At 44.8% G+C, this 17774-nt stretch overlaps 1 protein-coding gene across 7 annotated transcripts in view; it reads left to right on the forward strand.

The window, feature by feature from the left end:
• LOC113035329 (signal-induced proliferation-associated 1-like protein 2) overlaps positions 1 to 16174 on the forward strand; it is an 81863-nt gene extending 65689 nt beyond the window's left edge. For 3 of the 7 annotated variants that reach the window (XM_026190838.1, XM_026190837.1, XM_026190840.1), the window contains 9 exons: positions 101 to 474; positions 3083 to 3352; positions 4415 to 4468; positions 6594 to 6732; positions 9752 to 9971; positions 11271 to 11402; positions 13548 to 13665; positions 13799 to 13874; positions 14321 to 16174. In XM_026190838.1, the coding sequence (XP_026046623.1) occupies positions 101 to 474; positions 3083 to 3352; positions 4415 to 4468; positions 6594 to 6732; positions 9752 to 9971; positions 11271 to 11402; positions 13548 to 13665; positions 13799 to 13874; positions 14321 to 14467 (1530 nt within the window). In that variant the 3' untranslated portion in view covers positions 14468 to 16174. The remainder of the gene's footprint in view (positions 1 to 100; positions 475 to 3082; positions 3353 to 4414; positions 4469 to 6593; positions 6733 to 9751; positions 9972 to 11270; positions 11403 to 13547; positions 13666 to 13798; positions 13875 to 14320) is intronic. The other 4 variants (XM_026190839.1, XM_026190841.1, XM_026190842.1 and 1 more) reach the window with 3 other exon arrangements.
• The last annotated feature ends 1600 nt before the right edge of the window (positions 16175 to 17774 follow it).

The following is a 17774-nucleotide window of genomic DNA, read 5'->3' on the forward strand; positions in this document are numbered from 1 at the left end:
AAGCATCCGTAAGAATTATTTGCAGCTGCTGTTTGACCTTGTTTGATTTACTGTGTTTCTTTCTCCTTCACCCCTCTCGCTCTCTCCCTCTCTGTGCCAGGCGGGTGATAAAAACTCAAGCCACTCAAGTAGCAACACTCTTTCAAGCAACGCCTCCAGCAACAGTGACGATAAGCACTTTGGCTCTGGGGACCTGATGGACCCCGAGATGCTCGGCCTCACGTACATCAAAGGCGCATCCACTGACAGCGGCATAGACACTAATCCCTGCGTGGCCCCCGGGGCCCGAGTGTTGCTGCAGGGAAGAGTCGGGGAGCAGGGACACCCGTGGGTGTCGGAGCACCACGAGGATGGAGCGTCGGAAGAGGATCATGGGAAAATGTACCTACCGCAGGGCTATGCTTCTGCCATTTTGTCTAGCCATGTGACAGAGGGCAGTATCGGGGACCTGAGCGAGATCTCGTCCCACTCCAGGTACAGCATTTTTGTCCTCGTTTGTACAAAACAATTGACTTTGGCTGAGTGAGTTACAAATTAAAGGATAACTTTAAATGGAAGTTGTTGAGTATGCAGCGCTGAACCTTGCCTTAACTGTTATTAGATCTCAAACAAATTTAGCACTTAAGTGAGATTTTTGGATGCTTGTCTTAAAATGTGCTTTCTAAATCCATCATGAAAAACACAGAGCGTCTGATAGACTTCAAGGATTCATGCTCCGCAGCGCTGAAGTTGTTCTGGAGCATGAACACCTTCCTAGCAGGCTTTAACGCTTTCCCCCATAAAGACGACATTTGATGACCTTCTCACACCGCCGTGCATACCAATAAAGATGTGGTTTTATGACCATTAGAGTAGTTTCTGGGTTTTCCCAATAGTAGCTACATAAGCAGAGACTACCCTCAGTAACTCCTGATGCAAACAGTCATTTTGTTCTATAAGCAGGCCTGAAATATGACCTAAAACCTCTCAGTCCAGAAGCTCCTAGTAGGCTTTCAAGGGGTAAAAAGTTTACAGTCAATTACAGCACTCTGTTTTTCTTTGCTTTGGTCAAATAGTTTTTCCTGGTGTGGCTTAGTTCCATCTTTTGGGGTCATTGATTTGCCTTTGTGAACTTTCAAACACCCCCTTTTTTTAAATGGCTCTCGGCAAAATCCACTATATTCCACCACGTAGATGTTTTCAGGCCCACTATCTGTTGAACACATGCAGAGACAAACACGTGCACAAAAGGAAGGTTTCTGGCTGTTAGCTGACCTTTTCACCCAGCCGTGCCCCCTCTCTGCTGACACACAGTCTGGATCATCCAGTTGTGCTGAAAGCTCCTGGTTGGTGTTGCTGTCAGGCCGAGGCAACATCAGGAGGCTCATCACACTATCCTTTAAGTCCTCCTTACCTGACCTGGGACCATCTGGGAAAGAGAAATGGTGTCATTGAAGGTCGGCCCTGAAGCCACTCAGTCTGTCTGTATGAAGCAGCACGGGTGACCATTTGTTGATGTCATATAGGATTATGGTCCCCCAGTCTGTTGAGATCATTGACCTGTTTGGGGGTATGAAGAAGTAACCGTGCCAGGATATCACTCAGAAATGAGAAAAGAGCCCATGCCATCACCTTGACTGCTCTGATGCTTCCCACCTTTTATGTAATGGTCTTTGACACCCGAGTGTCATCTGAGCAAACAGTGAAGCAGCAGGAGCACATTTGCAGGGTGTGGCACAGATGGGCATGAATATGGAAAAGCAGTGTGTTGTGCCTCCAGCCAAAGCGAGCTCTCATGTCTTTAGGGTGTTTTAGAAGAATGTTTGAGTAGCAAAACCCTAACGTCTTTTATGGACCTAAATCTGAGGTCCATCTCTGCAGCTAATAGATGAATCCTAATTAGGCAAAAACAAAAAAAACAGACACACACACAAACGATTCACTTTCATATTAATTATGGAAATAATGAAGGACGCTGTAGCAGATGTGAGACTGTGTATGGAGAGGGGGAGTGCTTAAATGTGAAAGGCCAATGGAAGATAAAGGAGCAAAGAAAGCAAAGCAAGGCAGCGTTCATTACCTGATGCATGGCTCATTTTCACATCACTGCAGAGTGTGACATCGCCATCCTTTATCATCTTGCTTATTATTTGGATAGAGGCAAAGCATTTACACATTCGAGGAATCACATAAAGTAAAGTGATATAAAAACACCATTCAGTCGAGATGAATGCTGTACAGCTGTGTGTATTTGACCTTTTGATCATAACTTCAAGGGTCACCTTCCCCAGTTAACAAAAATAATAGTATTTTCCTCGTGGCATGCAGTTATTTTATTTTGTGTTTGCTCGTAAGTAAGCCTGTAAATCAGCCTAAGGCACAGCATTGTAAATAAGCAGAAAATGCCTCCAGTGATTTGAGTGCACTGACCCTTTAATGTGTTTTGTCAGTTGATATTTGACTAAATACTGAAAGGACAAAGTTCAGGGGGAATATTCACATGACAAACTGCAGCCGAATCCTCTTCCAGTGTAGGTTGAAGGGCAATTTGATGTTTTTAGATTAAAAGGGGGCTTATTGCCCTCATGAACAGCTCCATATTTTTTAGGAAACTACGCAAGTATCTTTGCGTGATTCACATGATTCAAAATATTCATAATCAGTACTTATCTTATATCGGGCCTTAGTGCCTTTTAAATTGATCCTCTGTCTGAGCTGTTTGAACTCCTCCCTCTGTAAAAGCCAAAGTCTTCCTTCCTTTCTCTGTTGCCCCACAGAAACACAGTTTGAGCCTACATGTGTTCACCCTTGTAACAGGATACAAATGACAGAGAATAAGGAAAAGCGTAGCGACCCCGGCAGCATGGAGACCATTCATAAACCATTTTCCGTTTAAAGAAGTCATCCTAATAGGTCGTTTCTTTACGTCTGACATGTTTCTAGCACCATTTCTATTGCTAATGCTTGTTTATGTTTTTGTTATGATTTTGCCTCTTTTTGTTTCTCTGTTTTTAAATTCATTCATTTTGTGGTCACTTTTGAGTTATGTTATGCCTTTTTTTTTTGTTTTCTGTTTCTTTTTTTCTTTCTGCTGTTTGATCAGTGGCTCACACCACTCTGGCAGTCCCCTGGCCCGTGGTGCCAGATACTGTATGTCTGCTGACTCCTCCAAGGTGTACACCATCCCCCAGACCAGCAGCTCAGGGCCAGAGCTGGTACAGGGGTCCGGGCTTGGGCCCGGCTCAGAGGCTTGTGGACAGGCACGCACACAGTCCAGTTGCAAATTCACAGTGGGCGCGAAGGCGACTGATGATGATGATGATGATGATGCCGCCCACAGCACTGAGGAACCTCCCAACATTTCAGAGTGTGGGTGAGTGTATGTGAGGGTGAAAGCAAGAAGAGCATGTGTGAGAACATCAGCAAATGTGCAAAAAAACTACAAAAACAAAGAGGTTTCAGCTCACGTGCTTCACAGCGATTTTATCACTAGCTAGTAGGCACATTTAAATAAAACACCCTTTAATCGCGCTCTTGTCAGCACATTTTTCTCCGTCTTACTGCTGCATCTCCACCTCAAACCCAACGCCACGATCAGCCTACACAGAGTGGCCTTGATTGAAGCAGACAGCCACAAAATAAATAAGCTCAGTGAAGCTGCGGACATAATACACTTGGCACATGTCACTTACGGTTATTGATCGCTCCCGTGAAGCCGCGTCCCTGTGGATCGCCAGGCTCGACCATCTCTGCTGGGAGCCAAGCATCAAGACACACACACGCAGTCGCACATGTAGTCTGAGGACGCCCATCTGCACAATAGCCTGTATCGCACAGAAGAGGAATGTATGCAATCCTCAGTCTGTGTGAGCAGTGATGACTGACTGTATCTGTCGGGTGATTAAATGGTTTTGCTGTAGAGAACAGAGAGCCATTGATGGTGAAAGCGAAACAGCTTTTACGGTGTGAGTGTAGCTGTGTGTGTGTGTCTGTCTGTGTGCACTGATTTGGAGGATGTTTGCGAGCGGGGCGTGTTTTGCAAGAGAGAGTGTGAGATTTTGCCCTGGAAGGAACCCCGTGCTCCAGCTCCCAAGTAATTTCATTTAGGCTGTGAAATTTGCTACTTACGGTTGTGTGATTGATCGCATGCACTGAAGTCATCTTCTGCCGACTTATGAAAAAGCTCCGTAATTCAGTTTACCCACCCCATTGTTTGTTTATATATTCCTACCGTTTTATTTCATCTTACATAACAGCGCCTCGTGATAAATGGCCTAATATTACTCACAGATATTGTCCTAACATAATGAAGTTTCTCTTTCCCCCCAATTCTAAAAAGTTTTCTCATTTGTTCTAACGCTGTGTGTGAGGCTGGATGTGTAACGGTCCTTCTAACCGTGGGCTCTTTCTTTCTTGCTTCTGCTTCTTGTTTCAGAGGAGCGGAAAGCTTGTTAACCTTCCTTCTCACAATGCTGTCTGAGCGTTCAAGGTACACAGTTAAGAGTGAACCCTGTGGTCCTGATCTGACACCGCCTGCTTACCCCGCACACTGCCCCGCCCTCTTTGTACCCCCACTCCTCCGGTGTCAAGTGCTGGTTCTGCCTTGTGGACCATGCTCAAAGTGGACAGCAACCAGCTGTGCATGAGTGACTGTGACATTTCCACTACAGATTCATACTGCTGTGTACTGTCCATCTAATATCTTCTCAGTCTCTCTGCTTAAATCTCTATTAGAAGTTTAATTTTAATAACCACAACCAAAGCTATCATCACAATTGCTTCCCTTTGGTTATGTTTCGTCTGGGACAGAGTATTCCCAGCTTTATACATGCATATTATAGCTATGACTCCACCTCACATTATCTGAAGGCCAATAGAAACACTTTTCTATCTGCGATTAAACTATTTGCTTCTCTATGAGTGCTGTGAACCATTTCTGCTACATTTTAGCTTGGCATATTAGCCAGCTAACCTATGAGCGTGGAGAAATATTTGAGTCAGTCCAGATACTGGAAGGCATGGTGGTGTGGCGGTTAGCAGCGTCACCTCACATCAAGAATGAGGCCCTGCGTTCAAATCCAGAGCGAACTCTTAAATAGCTGTAGGTGTAAAAATTGTCATTCTCTCTGTTAGCGGAGCGACAGACTAGCGCCCTGCCCAGGTTGTGTACCCTGTGTACCCCATGACAACCTCACATTGGCATGACAGACAATGAATTGAATGGTTGGATGGCTGGTTACATTATGTGTGGGGTCCTTAAAATTTTTCTCCACTGTTAAGAGTCTTTAGCCCAAAAGAAAAACAAAGAATCTTGTGCACCACTGCATCTATGGCTTGTCCATGATAGGAGAAACGAAAGAAGGCATCACAATATTAAGCATCAAACAGCTATTAACACTTATACTTCCTTCTCTTTTGGATCTCTCTGCTGTTTCTAACTGGACTAAGTCTAAAATAATTTTATCATCTTTTTCACAAGCTCTCAGACTTTGTATTAAAAACAGGTGGATGAAAACGTACATTCTTTCTTTTTCACTGCCCCTTGAGAAGTTAATTATATACTGTAGGCATTTAACAGATGCCAGTGCACAGCAGAGTAATATTTAACTCCAAAGATGAGGGCTTTAATGTTGTTCCAGTTTTCTCATAATTATGGCTCAATTACTTCAGGCGAAAATGGACAGGTCAAGGTAGAGTGGGAAAACAGAGGACTTTTTGCTGCAGTTTTTGGCATCAAACAACGAGTGTACAAAATTCAGTTAACTGCACTTATTTTTCTGCCAAACACAATAGAGCAAACACGGTACATATATTTAGGAACTGTTCTCCGTGTTGCCAAAAGCTTAATACAGTGCGGCTCTCAGCAACAGTGTCTGGAGGTAGCCGTCATAACTAGGCTGTCCCATCGTCTAACCATCTAGCGAATCTCCCTGCGGCCACCTAACAGCCTGCCAACAGCACTCAGTGTGTCAAGCTCAGGCTGCTCACTTAAAGCAGAGGTCTCACAGCCACATGACTTCACCAGCCTGGTCGGGCACATCTTCCGTGCCCTGTAACCTCTCCCGTAAACTCTCCACACCCTCAGAATCATTTAAATGTTCTCAGAAAAAACCCTGCTGACAACCACACTGCTAACAAAACATGTCACCTCTTGTGGGTCCTTCTCCAGCCCTGTCTAACAGCTCTCATGTCTCCCTCTGTTGTTGTTGTTGTGAACACTCCTTTAGTTGGTGCTTTCCGCTTGTTTCTGGAAGTCATTTCTGTCCCAAACCCTTGTTTTCCCTTCTACCTCTCACAGTGCTTGGCTGGATTTTATTTGCAGCCTGTGTAATCATGGTTTTGGCACAGTGATGTGGAACAGGGTAAGATTTGGAAATAAGTTCCCTCCCTTGGTCCTTTTCCATCCCCGTTATCCTGCATTCACCTGACTAGCATGGAGCAGGGAAGCGCCTGATGTTGGCATGATAAGACGGATCCCTGTCCCTGTTCTCTAAGTAGCTGGGATTACCTCTGAACCCAAGCTGTGATGGCTCCAAGGCTGCCCCCCTTGGGATGTATTTTGTGTGACCCTAGTGATGAGCCATGCTCTTCTTTGCCCTCTGTGTCATCTACAGGCAGTTGTACGCACAAGAGGCCGCATGCCGGCTCCAGGCCACTGAGCGGGATGGAAAATCTCTGCAGAGACTCTCGAAAGAGGAATACGTTAAAATGATGCTGCCCGACAGCCCGCCAGGAGAAGACAGGAGTCGCAAGGTGAGGGCATTAATGAAACCCTAACCTCTAATTTATCATTATTATGATGTCCTGTGTAATATGCAAATAAATGTCACTTCACAATTCTGTTATTATACTGACACGATGTATCTACAAAAACCTCAGACTTCCTCCTTTTGAATAAATCCAGTGCAGAACCAGACCTGAAAATCTCTTGCTGGGAATCCAGTGAAAGCAGGACAAACATATGCTGGCACTGCTGATAGGATTCCTCCCTCTCACTCTCTCTCTGGACACAGGACCCTTTCAGTCACCACTGACTGGCACAGTGTTTGGTTAATTTAATTTCTAACAAGGGGCTGAGTTTACTCAGTCGGGATGTCATGGATTAAAGGCAGGAAGTTCCAGAGAGCACATCGATGTTTGATGTTTCTGGGTCCTGCAGTCTCTATTAATTGCATCTCGAGTTCCCTGCACCATCCCCCCCATCCATTATCTACCAGGAAGGGACTCTGGAGATGTACAAATGGGTTATTCTTGGATGCTGCTCAATTCTAATACAAATGCACTTCAGTTCCCCGGAGAAGACGGGCATGTCCTCTGTCACAGACAGGCCTCGTCCCTAACACGAAGCAGCAGTCCACTGATTCGTTTGTCTTGCCTCCAACCATCGAGCTTATGGTTTACAAAATCTGGCGCTTGCAAGACAACTAGGCAGCGTCAGCACCTGTCTCAAATGAAAGCATGCGTGTTGAGCTTGTTTGGATACACATAATATTGATGTAACTTTGCTTCCCACGAATAAAGAAAGTAGCCAGTACAAAGGTGCACTGATTGTCAGATTCACCGATCAACAGGACCTCTGCTGTCACACTCTCCTGTCAGATTCGGTGTGATAATGTAGTGCGCGGAGCAACAATCTGGGAGGGCACGGGGCCAGGCACTCCAAAGCATATACACATATGTTCCCAATAAACACATACTGTTCTTTTCTGGGAGCAGCTTCACTGTGTTTTCAGTCATCAGCTGGCACATAAAGTCATCAAATCACAGTAATTATATGGTGCTGGAAACACGGTTGGTTTATTTCTAATTCTTATATAAAACAGTCTGAACTGATGATTTGTCAGTTAATGAAACAGATTCTATAGTAAAGGTTAACGCATGTGTCATTTCCGGTACTCGCCCGTGGCCTTTCTTTGTGTGGCTGAGCAGGTGCAGACAGATTTTCCTTGCCAGCCACAGTGTCCGCTGGGACGACCTTCTATGGACAGGCAGACCATTGTGTGGCTGACGTAAAGGAAAGGCCGTTCACAGCTTATTTGCCCACAGTGTTCCTCTTTTGAACCTCCTGTGGGAAAGAAAGAAGAACGATCTGAAAAGGTGGTTGTCCAACACATCCTCCCGAGTGGCACGTCATTGGGTCTTTGTTTGGTGCGGGCAGCGAAGGAAAAAAAAAAAAAAAAGTCGGGAAAATCAGGAAAATCTAGGTGGATGTGCCACTGCTGCTTTGACTGATAAGAGTGTTGCTGCTCTACAAAAGAATTCAAAGCCCGTACAGCCCCGAAGCAGGCTGAGACTGTTGCCAGCTGAGGTGGATTTAGGCATACTATAATAGTCAATAATCTTGCAGGTTTTATTAATACAGTATTTTCTCCAAATGTGCACAGCAGGTACAGTTAACCAGTGCCAGGATGTGTTCAGAGAGCTTGTTTTGATGTACTAAATAGATTGCTTTATAAAGAAAAACATTAAGCCCAATTGGAATTGCTTTCATTTGCCGTGACTCCATTTATGGGTGCTCTAAATCTGCGCTCTTATGCTTTATATAGGATCAGCAAATCCTGTTTTAAAGTTGTTTTGATGAGCGAGAGCCTCGGGAGTCTAATCTTGTAAAGTTGGGTGGGAAAACTTGCAATAAGAGACAACCTTGTCAAGCTAAAGCCTCTGAGGTGGTCTTTAGAGGCAGTAGATGTGCATTGCTTTGAATTCCTGTATATATTTCTCACTTTAAAGACAGACAAGATGTTTGTTAAATTCTCACCGTGGGATTTGTCTTTGAAATGGAGATGGCTGGGTGTTGGCTTTGCGGGTTTACTAGTCTAGTGTAGGTTACAGCTGGGAAGCAAGGGGAGACGTTTACCCATCTGGCCAAATGCTCCGCATATCATTTGTGGCTACTTTTGATGTCACTGCTGCTGCATTTATGTTAGCTGAACAGCAACATAACGGATGGGATCTGGCTTTGTGGTTTTCTGGGTTTAAAGAGGAGATGCTCTGTCAAAACTGTGGCCAGCTGTAACACAGTGGTGTCTTTGCAGTGATATCCCATGTAATTCTCTCTCCAAAAGACATCCCCTCAGGGTGATGCTACTTTTCAAGCTTTTATAATTGTTTATTCTGACCTCATGCTCTCTTTGATCACAGCATGCATCGTTCTGATTTGGCCCCTGCTTGTCTCTGCTATATGAGCTCTCTAATTGCACTATTATACCAAAATACTGGAAGGCAGGCAAACTTCAGATGTGCAGACAAACACAAGACAGAATATTGTTTTATACTTGCTTTTTTGTTTAAGTTAAATTACCCACAATTATCCTTGTAATTGTCCAGATGTCAGTCTCACACATGTATACGACACTGTGGTTAGTTCACCCAGTTGTCTGTATCCTCCTCACCATCTTAAAGACTTCTCGACTGCCTCCTCATGTTTTTTTTCCTTTCCGTCTCGCTTTGTGAAACCTGCACTCTGCTTTAGCATTAAACTCAGCGACTACTTGTTGCCACAGTGCAGTGGCTTCTGTCACCACCTCCTCCAGCCCTGTTATTCCCCGTCTTCCAGACGTTCTCCAGCTGTGCTCAATCCAACTGCATTTTCCTGAACGCATAAACTGTAAATGATTCCTGCCACCTCTCCCCCGGATGTTCCCCGTTTAGCCCACCCAGTCGCCCAATCGTGTATGCCTCCTGTGCCGAGGAAAGGCAGAGCATGGGGAATGTGCATCTAGGATTTTCTTTGTTATGAGTAATGCTTGACAAATTGTTCTGATCTTCTCAGGTATCAGCAGTGGACAGCTTGTCCCCCAGACGCTCGCTGTACCGAACGCTGTCCGACGAGAGCGTGTCCAGTAACCGGAAAGGCTCGTCGTACGCCAGCTCGCACAGCTCCATGCTGGACCAAGCCATGCCTAACGACATCCTATTCAGCACCACCCCACCTTACCACAGCACGCTGCCGCCTCGCATGATCCACAACCAGGGCGCGTCCAACCTGCGGAGTAAGTACACCAACGAAACGCTCGACGGGCCGGCTCGCTGAAAAAACACACAAACAGAAGACAGGAAGGCTAATACACACTTTTCTCAGTGACGCTGCTGGATTATCAATCCTCTTCTCTGGCACCGGATAAGAGCCAGGATATCGAGACTCGTTCAAAGAGCCACTTGAGTCCTTGCTGATATCATAAGCACAACTGGTACACACTCCAGCAGCACTCCTCAATATAGTCATCTAATTGGAAATGGGTGAGGCTGCTCACTACTTGCAAGGGACCTGCCGCTCCGTCTGCATTAAGCAGACACCTGTCACTGCTGGCTAATATTCCCTGCTCCACTGTCTCCCAGCATCCACTGAATATGTATTAGCGATGAGAGGTGTGATGTCCTGCCTGCTGCTTTAGGATCTCTGACATGAACATGCCTATTTTTCCATGAGGAATGTCACAATGTCTGTCATACATAATGTTTCATTCACTCATCAGTCCCTGCCAGCCACCCCTCTCTGTCCCTCCTGTCTCATTTTTGTACCATCCCTTTTCCATCTCCCGCTGCTGTCCTTAGATAGAAAATGGCTTTTGGAAAGATGGTTTTTTTCTCTTCGGCCTCTTCTGCCTGTCAGTCTGATGGATTCCTGATTGTTTTGAAGGGTAGTTGAGAGCACAGGCTCTCCCTTTCCCGTACTGAAGCAGCCCCAATTTGGTAAACAGTGAATTACTCAAGCTCCAAGACGCTGGGTAAATTGAAAGGAGAGTGTCAGCGTCACCTCAAGCTCTCTGTGTCTCTTCTCTGCTTCTCCACTCATGCTTTTCTAAATGCCTCTCTGCAGAGTGGGAGCTTGTTTATTGCATTCTCTGTCTTTCAGGGCTGAGGGGGGGCAGGAGGGACAGAGGGGAGGGAAAGGAGTTATTGATTGAAACATGAAGACATTCACTTAGACAAGTCGTTTATCGCCCCTAAGACAGCGACTCGCGAGTGCCACACAGAGAAGGTGGTTTTAATGTGACTCTTGCCTATCATGCTGTTACACAAATCCAGAACTTGGCTTTTCAAAAGGTTCCCAACCTGCTGGAGGATTTCGCCAGATGAGCGAATATAGATTAGGCGTTTGGCAGGAGTTAGGCTAGACAAAAGCCATCCCGCTTCAAATTGTCTCTCTGGCTTCCCCCCCCTCACGTCCCCCTCCCCATTCCTTTCCCCTAACCCCTTTTGTCTGATGCAAACTGATGGGTGACTCAACGATTAGCCCTAAACTCAGGCCAGGCCTAGACACTGATCGGCGTGCCTGCCTGTCTCTGCAGATGAGTTTTGGTTCTCTGACGGCTCCTTGGCGGACAGGTCCAAGTTCAGCGACCCGGGCCTCATGCCCCTCCCTGACACTGCCTCTGGGCTGGACTGGTCTCACCTGGTCGATGCAGCACGAGCCTTCGAAGGTAACCAGCCTGGATGAAGCTGCTGGCACCTTGTGTAATCCACTTCTACTCCCCACCCCCTCCTCCTGGCTGCTTAGCGTGTGTGACTGTGTGTTTTGTAATCTGCAAGTGCCCGCTTGCTTGAATGTGCAGATTTGTGTGAGCTATGTGTTTTCTTCTAGTTGCTCCTAAGTGCTTCCGGAGCTTACTTTTGGGAATCCTCCTGCTTTTTGCACCTCTACCCCAGGCCCCTTTGCAATTTCCTATTAAGAACAAAGCCATCATTTCTCAGCACTGACATGGAGCTAATCTTCCCACCATAAGGCCAGCAAGTCATCATTCGGGTTTTCAGAGTGTTGCTGCTTTTCTGTTATGGTTAAGGTTTCGTTTGTTAAGTTTGGGATGATTTATGCTCCCCTCTTGACCACCAGGTCCGAATGTGATCTTCTGAAAGAAACAGACTTTTCCATTTCGGGGGGTTTGTTGGTATTCAGCTCTGGGACGAGAAATTTAGATATGAAGCTTTCATGTAGACTTATAGGTTGTCTTCCTGTCAAAAACTTAAAGCTGATTATTCCCCCCCCCCCAATCGTACATTTAAACCACTCATTTGCATCGTAATCTCTTTTCTAATTTAAATACCTTTTTTGGACCAGTCTCATGCCGGTGTATTTCCCATTTATCACAGACCTGCGCACATGCCATGAGTATTTTTTTTTTCTTTTTTTCCACCTTGACCCTGGACCAGTGAGCAGGCAACATAGCATGTAATCATTTGTTTGTCATAATTAACGAAGTCTTTTGTGGAGATTCTCCTTTGATGCATTTCTTGCCGCACGGCCCGCAGTCTTGTCATTTAACGAGAGACGAATCAGCAGAGTTGATGCACAGTCTGAGTGGCAGCGGCAAGGCAGTTGTCACGGCAGCCGCGCTGGCCCAGAAAAAACGCTGTGTAAACCAGGGGCCTTGTTGCCGAGCAGAAAGTGGCTCGGGGCTGCCATTGTGTCATGTATGTTTAACCAGCTTTGTTTAGAGTCAGTGGGGAAAGAGGCTGGCTTAGATGTAAAGCATTCACGGCATTCATAACCCTTAGTCATGTGGATCCTGAGAGACGGCTCATTTTTATGATGCAAAAAGACAGTTTGGATTGGCTTGCACTATATAAAAAAAAACTACTGTGCTCTCTTTGACTTTTGCAAGAAGCAGCAGATGGAAGTGAAAATAGGCTTTTTTTTTTTTTTTTTTTTGTAGATTTGAACAACAAAGCATGTTGGTGCAGTCGCTGAATGCTTTCGCATGCAGTGTGCAGCATAGATTCTCTTCTCTGTAATCTGTCTTTCTGTCCAGTAAGTATGAACCCCGGGTCACGCAAAAACGGCAAGCTGCTTTTCTGCACTTGTCTCCGCTTTTCCTAGAAGTCTTTAATCTTTCTGATGCAGCCATCGAATATGAAGGAAGATGTTCATTCATATGCAAATGAAGACTTGCTCTCCCGTCCCTGACTCATCTGAAAAACCAACTTTGGGCTCGGCCAGCTTTTGTCTTCGAGTGGATTAGCTTTCATTTGGGGGCTAAATTAATGGAAGGGTTTCCTTAATCTTTTTCTATGAATATGCAGAACCACCCCCCACCCCCCCACCCCATCTTTAGCCTCAGATAAGGGCTTGAGAAAGACAGGTTTCTAAAGAAACAAGCATTAGGCCTTAAAACTGAGCAGGCCCCAAGGGTAACATGCCAAGTTTGGGTTTTCCATGGAGCTTTGACAAAGCTTAAGGGCCTGATATGGTAAAACAAGCATGACTGGTGTCCTACAGCTCCCTGGGATCCAGCCCATTATGAGCCAAACAGCTGTCAGAGGAAACTTGGAGGGGTGAGGGCACTGGAGCAACACCCCAGGGACTGACTTTATCTGTAGTAGTCTAGAAATGCTCTGTTTACTACCTTGTTCCCTGCTGTCCGGTTATAGATCTCTCAGCAAGGCAGGACTGCTTTTGCAAGTGCACTAAACCAGAGCCATCCATTCATACAAGCCATGAATGAATCGTCCCATCCACTCGGGAATGCGTGTGCAAGTGTGTTTATCTGTTCTGTTTTAGTTTAACAGATTTCCTGTTTTCGATGTCAAAGGCAGATCATGACCCATTACTTCACCTGTTCTTTTCCCAGACCAGCGCGTGGCGTCCTTCTGCACCATGACTGACATGCAGCGGGTCGAGGCTCTGCAGATCTCGAGAGAGCTGACCAGACGGGTGGTGGAGGCGGAAGGAGCGGCGCTGGGAGCAGAGTAAGCTTCACTGACACACACACACACAAGAACTAAGTGAATATTGACTGTTAGCTAAACTGTCATTATTGTTTCATTTCGTGTAAATAAATGACTCTTGGCACCGTCCTCTTCTGTGTTACCCCACAAACAGCTCCCCCTCCACACTCACTGGCAAAGTCAACCAGTTAGAGGTGATCCTGAGGCAGCTGCAGCACGACCTCAGAAAGGTGAGTCCGCGTCATCCTTTTGTCGATTATGTTTTTGTCGCCTTGGTGCGCTCCTTTCGCACATTAGCAAACGACACATGTCGGTGTCCCACAGCTCAGATGAACAGACACTGAGTAATGCGTGCCCCGAGGTCTGTGTAATACAAACTCATCCACTTAATTCAATATCCCGCTTCCTTTTCTTATTGTGTCCCAGCCCAACGTTTCCCCACCTACACTAATGTGCTTAAAATGGAGAGAGGAAATGCGCTTTTATCAGAACAGAGGAAGGGCTGCTTTGCCATGTTAATGCCTCCCATTTACACCACGCTGACGAAAGACGGATGTTCTTGTAATAGCGGGGCTTTTATCAGCCTCTTTTGTATCCATTTATTTTTTGCCTCATGTGTTTCGCGTTGATTGCGTGTGTTCACGTGTGTGTGTGTGTGTGTGTGCCCTGTTTTCAGGAGAAAGAGGATAAGGCGATGCTACAGGAAGAGGTGCAGCACCTGAGACAGGACAACATGCGACTGCAGGAGGAGAGCCAGACCGCAGCGGCGCAGCTCAGGAAGTTCACAGAGTGGTTCTTTCACACCATCGACAAGAAACCCTAAGACACAGAGCGAGGGAGGGAGAGAGAAAGCATGATGGCCTTTATTCCTCACGGGCACCCACTCTACTCCTACTTAAGACTCCCAGATGATCCACAGGCAAACAAACTATAAAACAAACCATTACCAGCTCCCAAGAGTAATCAAGACGCTTTCAAACAACCCCATGTTTTGGAGACTATCGTGCAGTCCTGGGTGAGAAACCTGAAACCCCGATCTGGACTTTTACTTTTGGGATCGTCCTCTGTCTGAAGCGCAGGGTCGTGTCTGATTTAACTGGTGAACGAGGCTCTTGGGGAAACACCACCCCCACCTCCATCTCCAGCACTAAAGAGGAATCAAGAAAGACGACCCAGGGCCCCGCCTGTCCACGGGATCTTCTTACAGTAGAGGAATGTAAAGCTCATTTACTGTAGTGAACATATAATCTACCTACCTACGTATGTCGCATCGGTCTACTGTACTGTATACTCAGCCGTACTGTATCATACTGCACACACTGTCACACAGCTGTTTCTGTGCCGGCCGTCACGGACACAGGAAAGTATAGAGGGGCGAGGCGAGAGGGAGGAGGGGAGGAATGTACTGGACATAATGAAGTGGTACTTACTGTCTGCTTGCACCAAGAGGAATCCACATGTGGCGCTCTTGAAACGTACGGCGGGGAGGGGGGGAAATGAATGTAGCTCAACTGAGATCTTTTTTCTTTCTTTCTTCTCCTGCTTTCTGGTTTCCAAAGTCGCAAAAGTTTTGAGGTTTGCTGTTTTTCAGACTTTTTGTTTCTTTGTTTTTGTTTTGTTTCTGATGAATTCCACATTTTCCTTTCCTCTGTGTTGTAATGTAGGGTCACATGGCAGTAATTTTGATGTTTTAAAGGTGCTTTTCCCTACGCACATTTGTCACTAGTTTCCCTTCACTGTCACAATGTCCTAGCAATAACAAAGTGGTAGTTACAAAACTGTGTTTTGTTTTGGTTTTTTTATTTAAATTTTTTGTTTTTTAATAAAAGAAGATACCACAAGCGTGAAGAGTTCCTGTCGAGTCGCAGTTGTATTTGACGTGTATTTATGAAACGAGGAAGAGACTGTGCCTAAAACTCTTGGTTGTCGGTGGATTGTTTCTCTTTGCTTTTAGTCCTTTTTGTAAACACACGCCTTGTCTGTGGCTCACTGATAGAAAAAAAAAATGTGTGTGTGTGTCAGAGAGAGAGAGGTTATGTGAGTGTGTGTGTGTGTAGTTTATCACAGGAAAATGTGTTCTTATGCAGTGGTTTCTAGAGCATTAGAGCAAGCGCCAGTGAACCACACTTACAATGCCAAATGTGTTTATTTTCTGTACATACCTGCCACAGAAGTGTCTTGTATTTAACACTATTATTTAAGCTTATTTAACCTAAAGTTGTTTATTTTATTAAAGGTATTTGTTTTGTTTTTTGTTTTTTCTCCACTAAGGAGAGATGAAGCTCTGTGTATGTTGTAAAGTGTGTAGCTTGCCGGGGCAAAAAAAAAAGAAAAACAACAACAAAACTATATATTTAAATATATAAATGATGATTTTGGAGATTCCAACATTTGGATGCTGCTAGATTAACAGTTTGCTGGTTTGTATGCTTTTAAAAACTGTCTCTCTCCATGAACTGTCTCATCCCTGGTGAGACATTGGGCGCTTTTTTTGTTTGTTTTTGTTTTTTTTAAATAAATGTAGTTGTAAAAATAAGTCTTTTGTGCTTCGTCAGTCTTTCTTCTCCCAGCCTCTGTACCAAAGCAGCGATTTGAGTTTTTTCAGTCTGGTTCACTGCTACTGCTGTTTGAAGTCTGTTTCAAAGAAATGGTTTCAGGAAATAAGAGAAACTTATTCAGCCTCTTGCCAGGGGTTAGATGAGAAGATGCATGCCACCTATTTACAGTCAAAGAAAGTTGTCACACGACTCTCTGCAGTCCTGTGAAAAGCTAAACACTGCATGACTCAGTAGTTTGCTGCCAAAGGTGCTTCTACAACAACGTGAAGTGCTCATTCTGTATGCTCGCCTGTATGACTGATGGAAGTCGCTTCAGTTCACTGAGGTTTACAGGCAGTCATGTATGCACAGCTCTCTTAAAGTCCCACCACAGCATTTCAGTCAGACTCTGGTTGGACTTCGACTACGCCGTGCAACACCTTGATTTTTTTTCTTTTTGTTTAGCCACTCTCCTGTACCTTTAGTGGTGTGCTTGGGATGATTGTGTAGAATAATTTGGTATACAGAGGAGTTTGTGGTCGACTCAATGATCGTAATGTGCATCAGTCCTGTAGCTGCAAAGTGAGTCCAAATCATCATCTTTCTACCATCTTGGTATGAGGTGTTTTTACTGATTTGCTGCATTTGGTTTTTCCCAAACGTGGTGCTGTGCCGACATCTCTAGTTTGGTCTCGTCTGTCCAAAGGTCATTTTTCCAGAAAGCTTGTAACTTATTCAGATGCACTTTTGCAAACCTAAACTGTGTTGTCATGTCCTTTTTAGTTAGAAGAGGCTGTCTTTTGGAAAAACCTTCAAAACGAGCTGTACTTGTTAGGTGATTTAAAAAAAAAAAAAGTGTCATGAACTTTAAGATTTAACATGCTAACTGAGGCCTGTAGCGTCTGAGATGTAGCTCTTGGGTTTTTAGTTTCTTTGAGCATAGCGTGGTCCTTGGGATGAATTTGACTCCCAGACTGTCATAGTGTTAACACACACTTAGTATAGTATTAAATTATGTACGAAGCTCTCTACGTGGATCTATGTTCAGATCATGAAAATCATTATTTACATGTATGCTGCATGTAAGTAATAATGGTTGTGTTGCATCACCTTTTTCAGCAACACTAAGTAAGAGTTTAGGAACTGAAGAGACACATTTTGTATGTTGAAAAGTAAAATGTTTCTGTATTTCTTGCTTGGAAAAAGGGGTTCAGCAGCTCAGGGTGTTTCCTTTTTTTTTTTTTTCTTTCTTCTTATTCTACTTTTTTCTTTCTTAATGGGCCAAATGTTTGAGGTGGCTGACAGGTCGACACCACTGACTGCTCTGGTCTGACGGCTGGATCATGTTTTGTATTTGTATTGTTCTTTACAACAGATCCAACTGTGAAATATTCCTGAGTCAGTGCAAAAAATTCTACTTAACAATTGGGTCTCATCATCATGGCCATTCACTATTGGCTATTGTGCTCGGTGTCAGAAATTCTCAGGTTTCTCTTAATCGTTTCATGTTATCATTTCTTGTAGATGATGAAATCCTGTGATTACTATTATTATTTATCTATAAGCATACATATTTATGTTAAGAACATTTAT

This window comes from Astatotilapia calliptera, chromosome 13 (assembly GCF_900246225.1).
Source record: "Astatotilapia calliptera chromosome 13, fAstCal1.2, whole genome shotgun sequence".
Taxonomy (NCBI): domain Eukaryota; kingdom Metazoa; phylum Chordata; class Actinopteri; order Cichliformes; family Cichlidae; genus Astatotilapia; species Astatotilapia calliptera.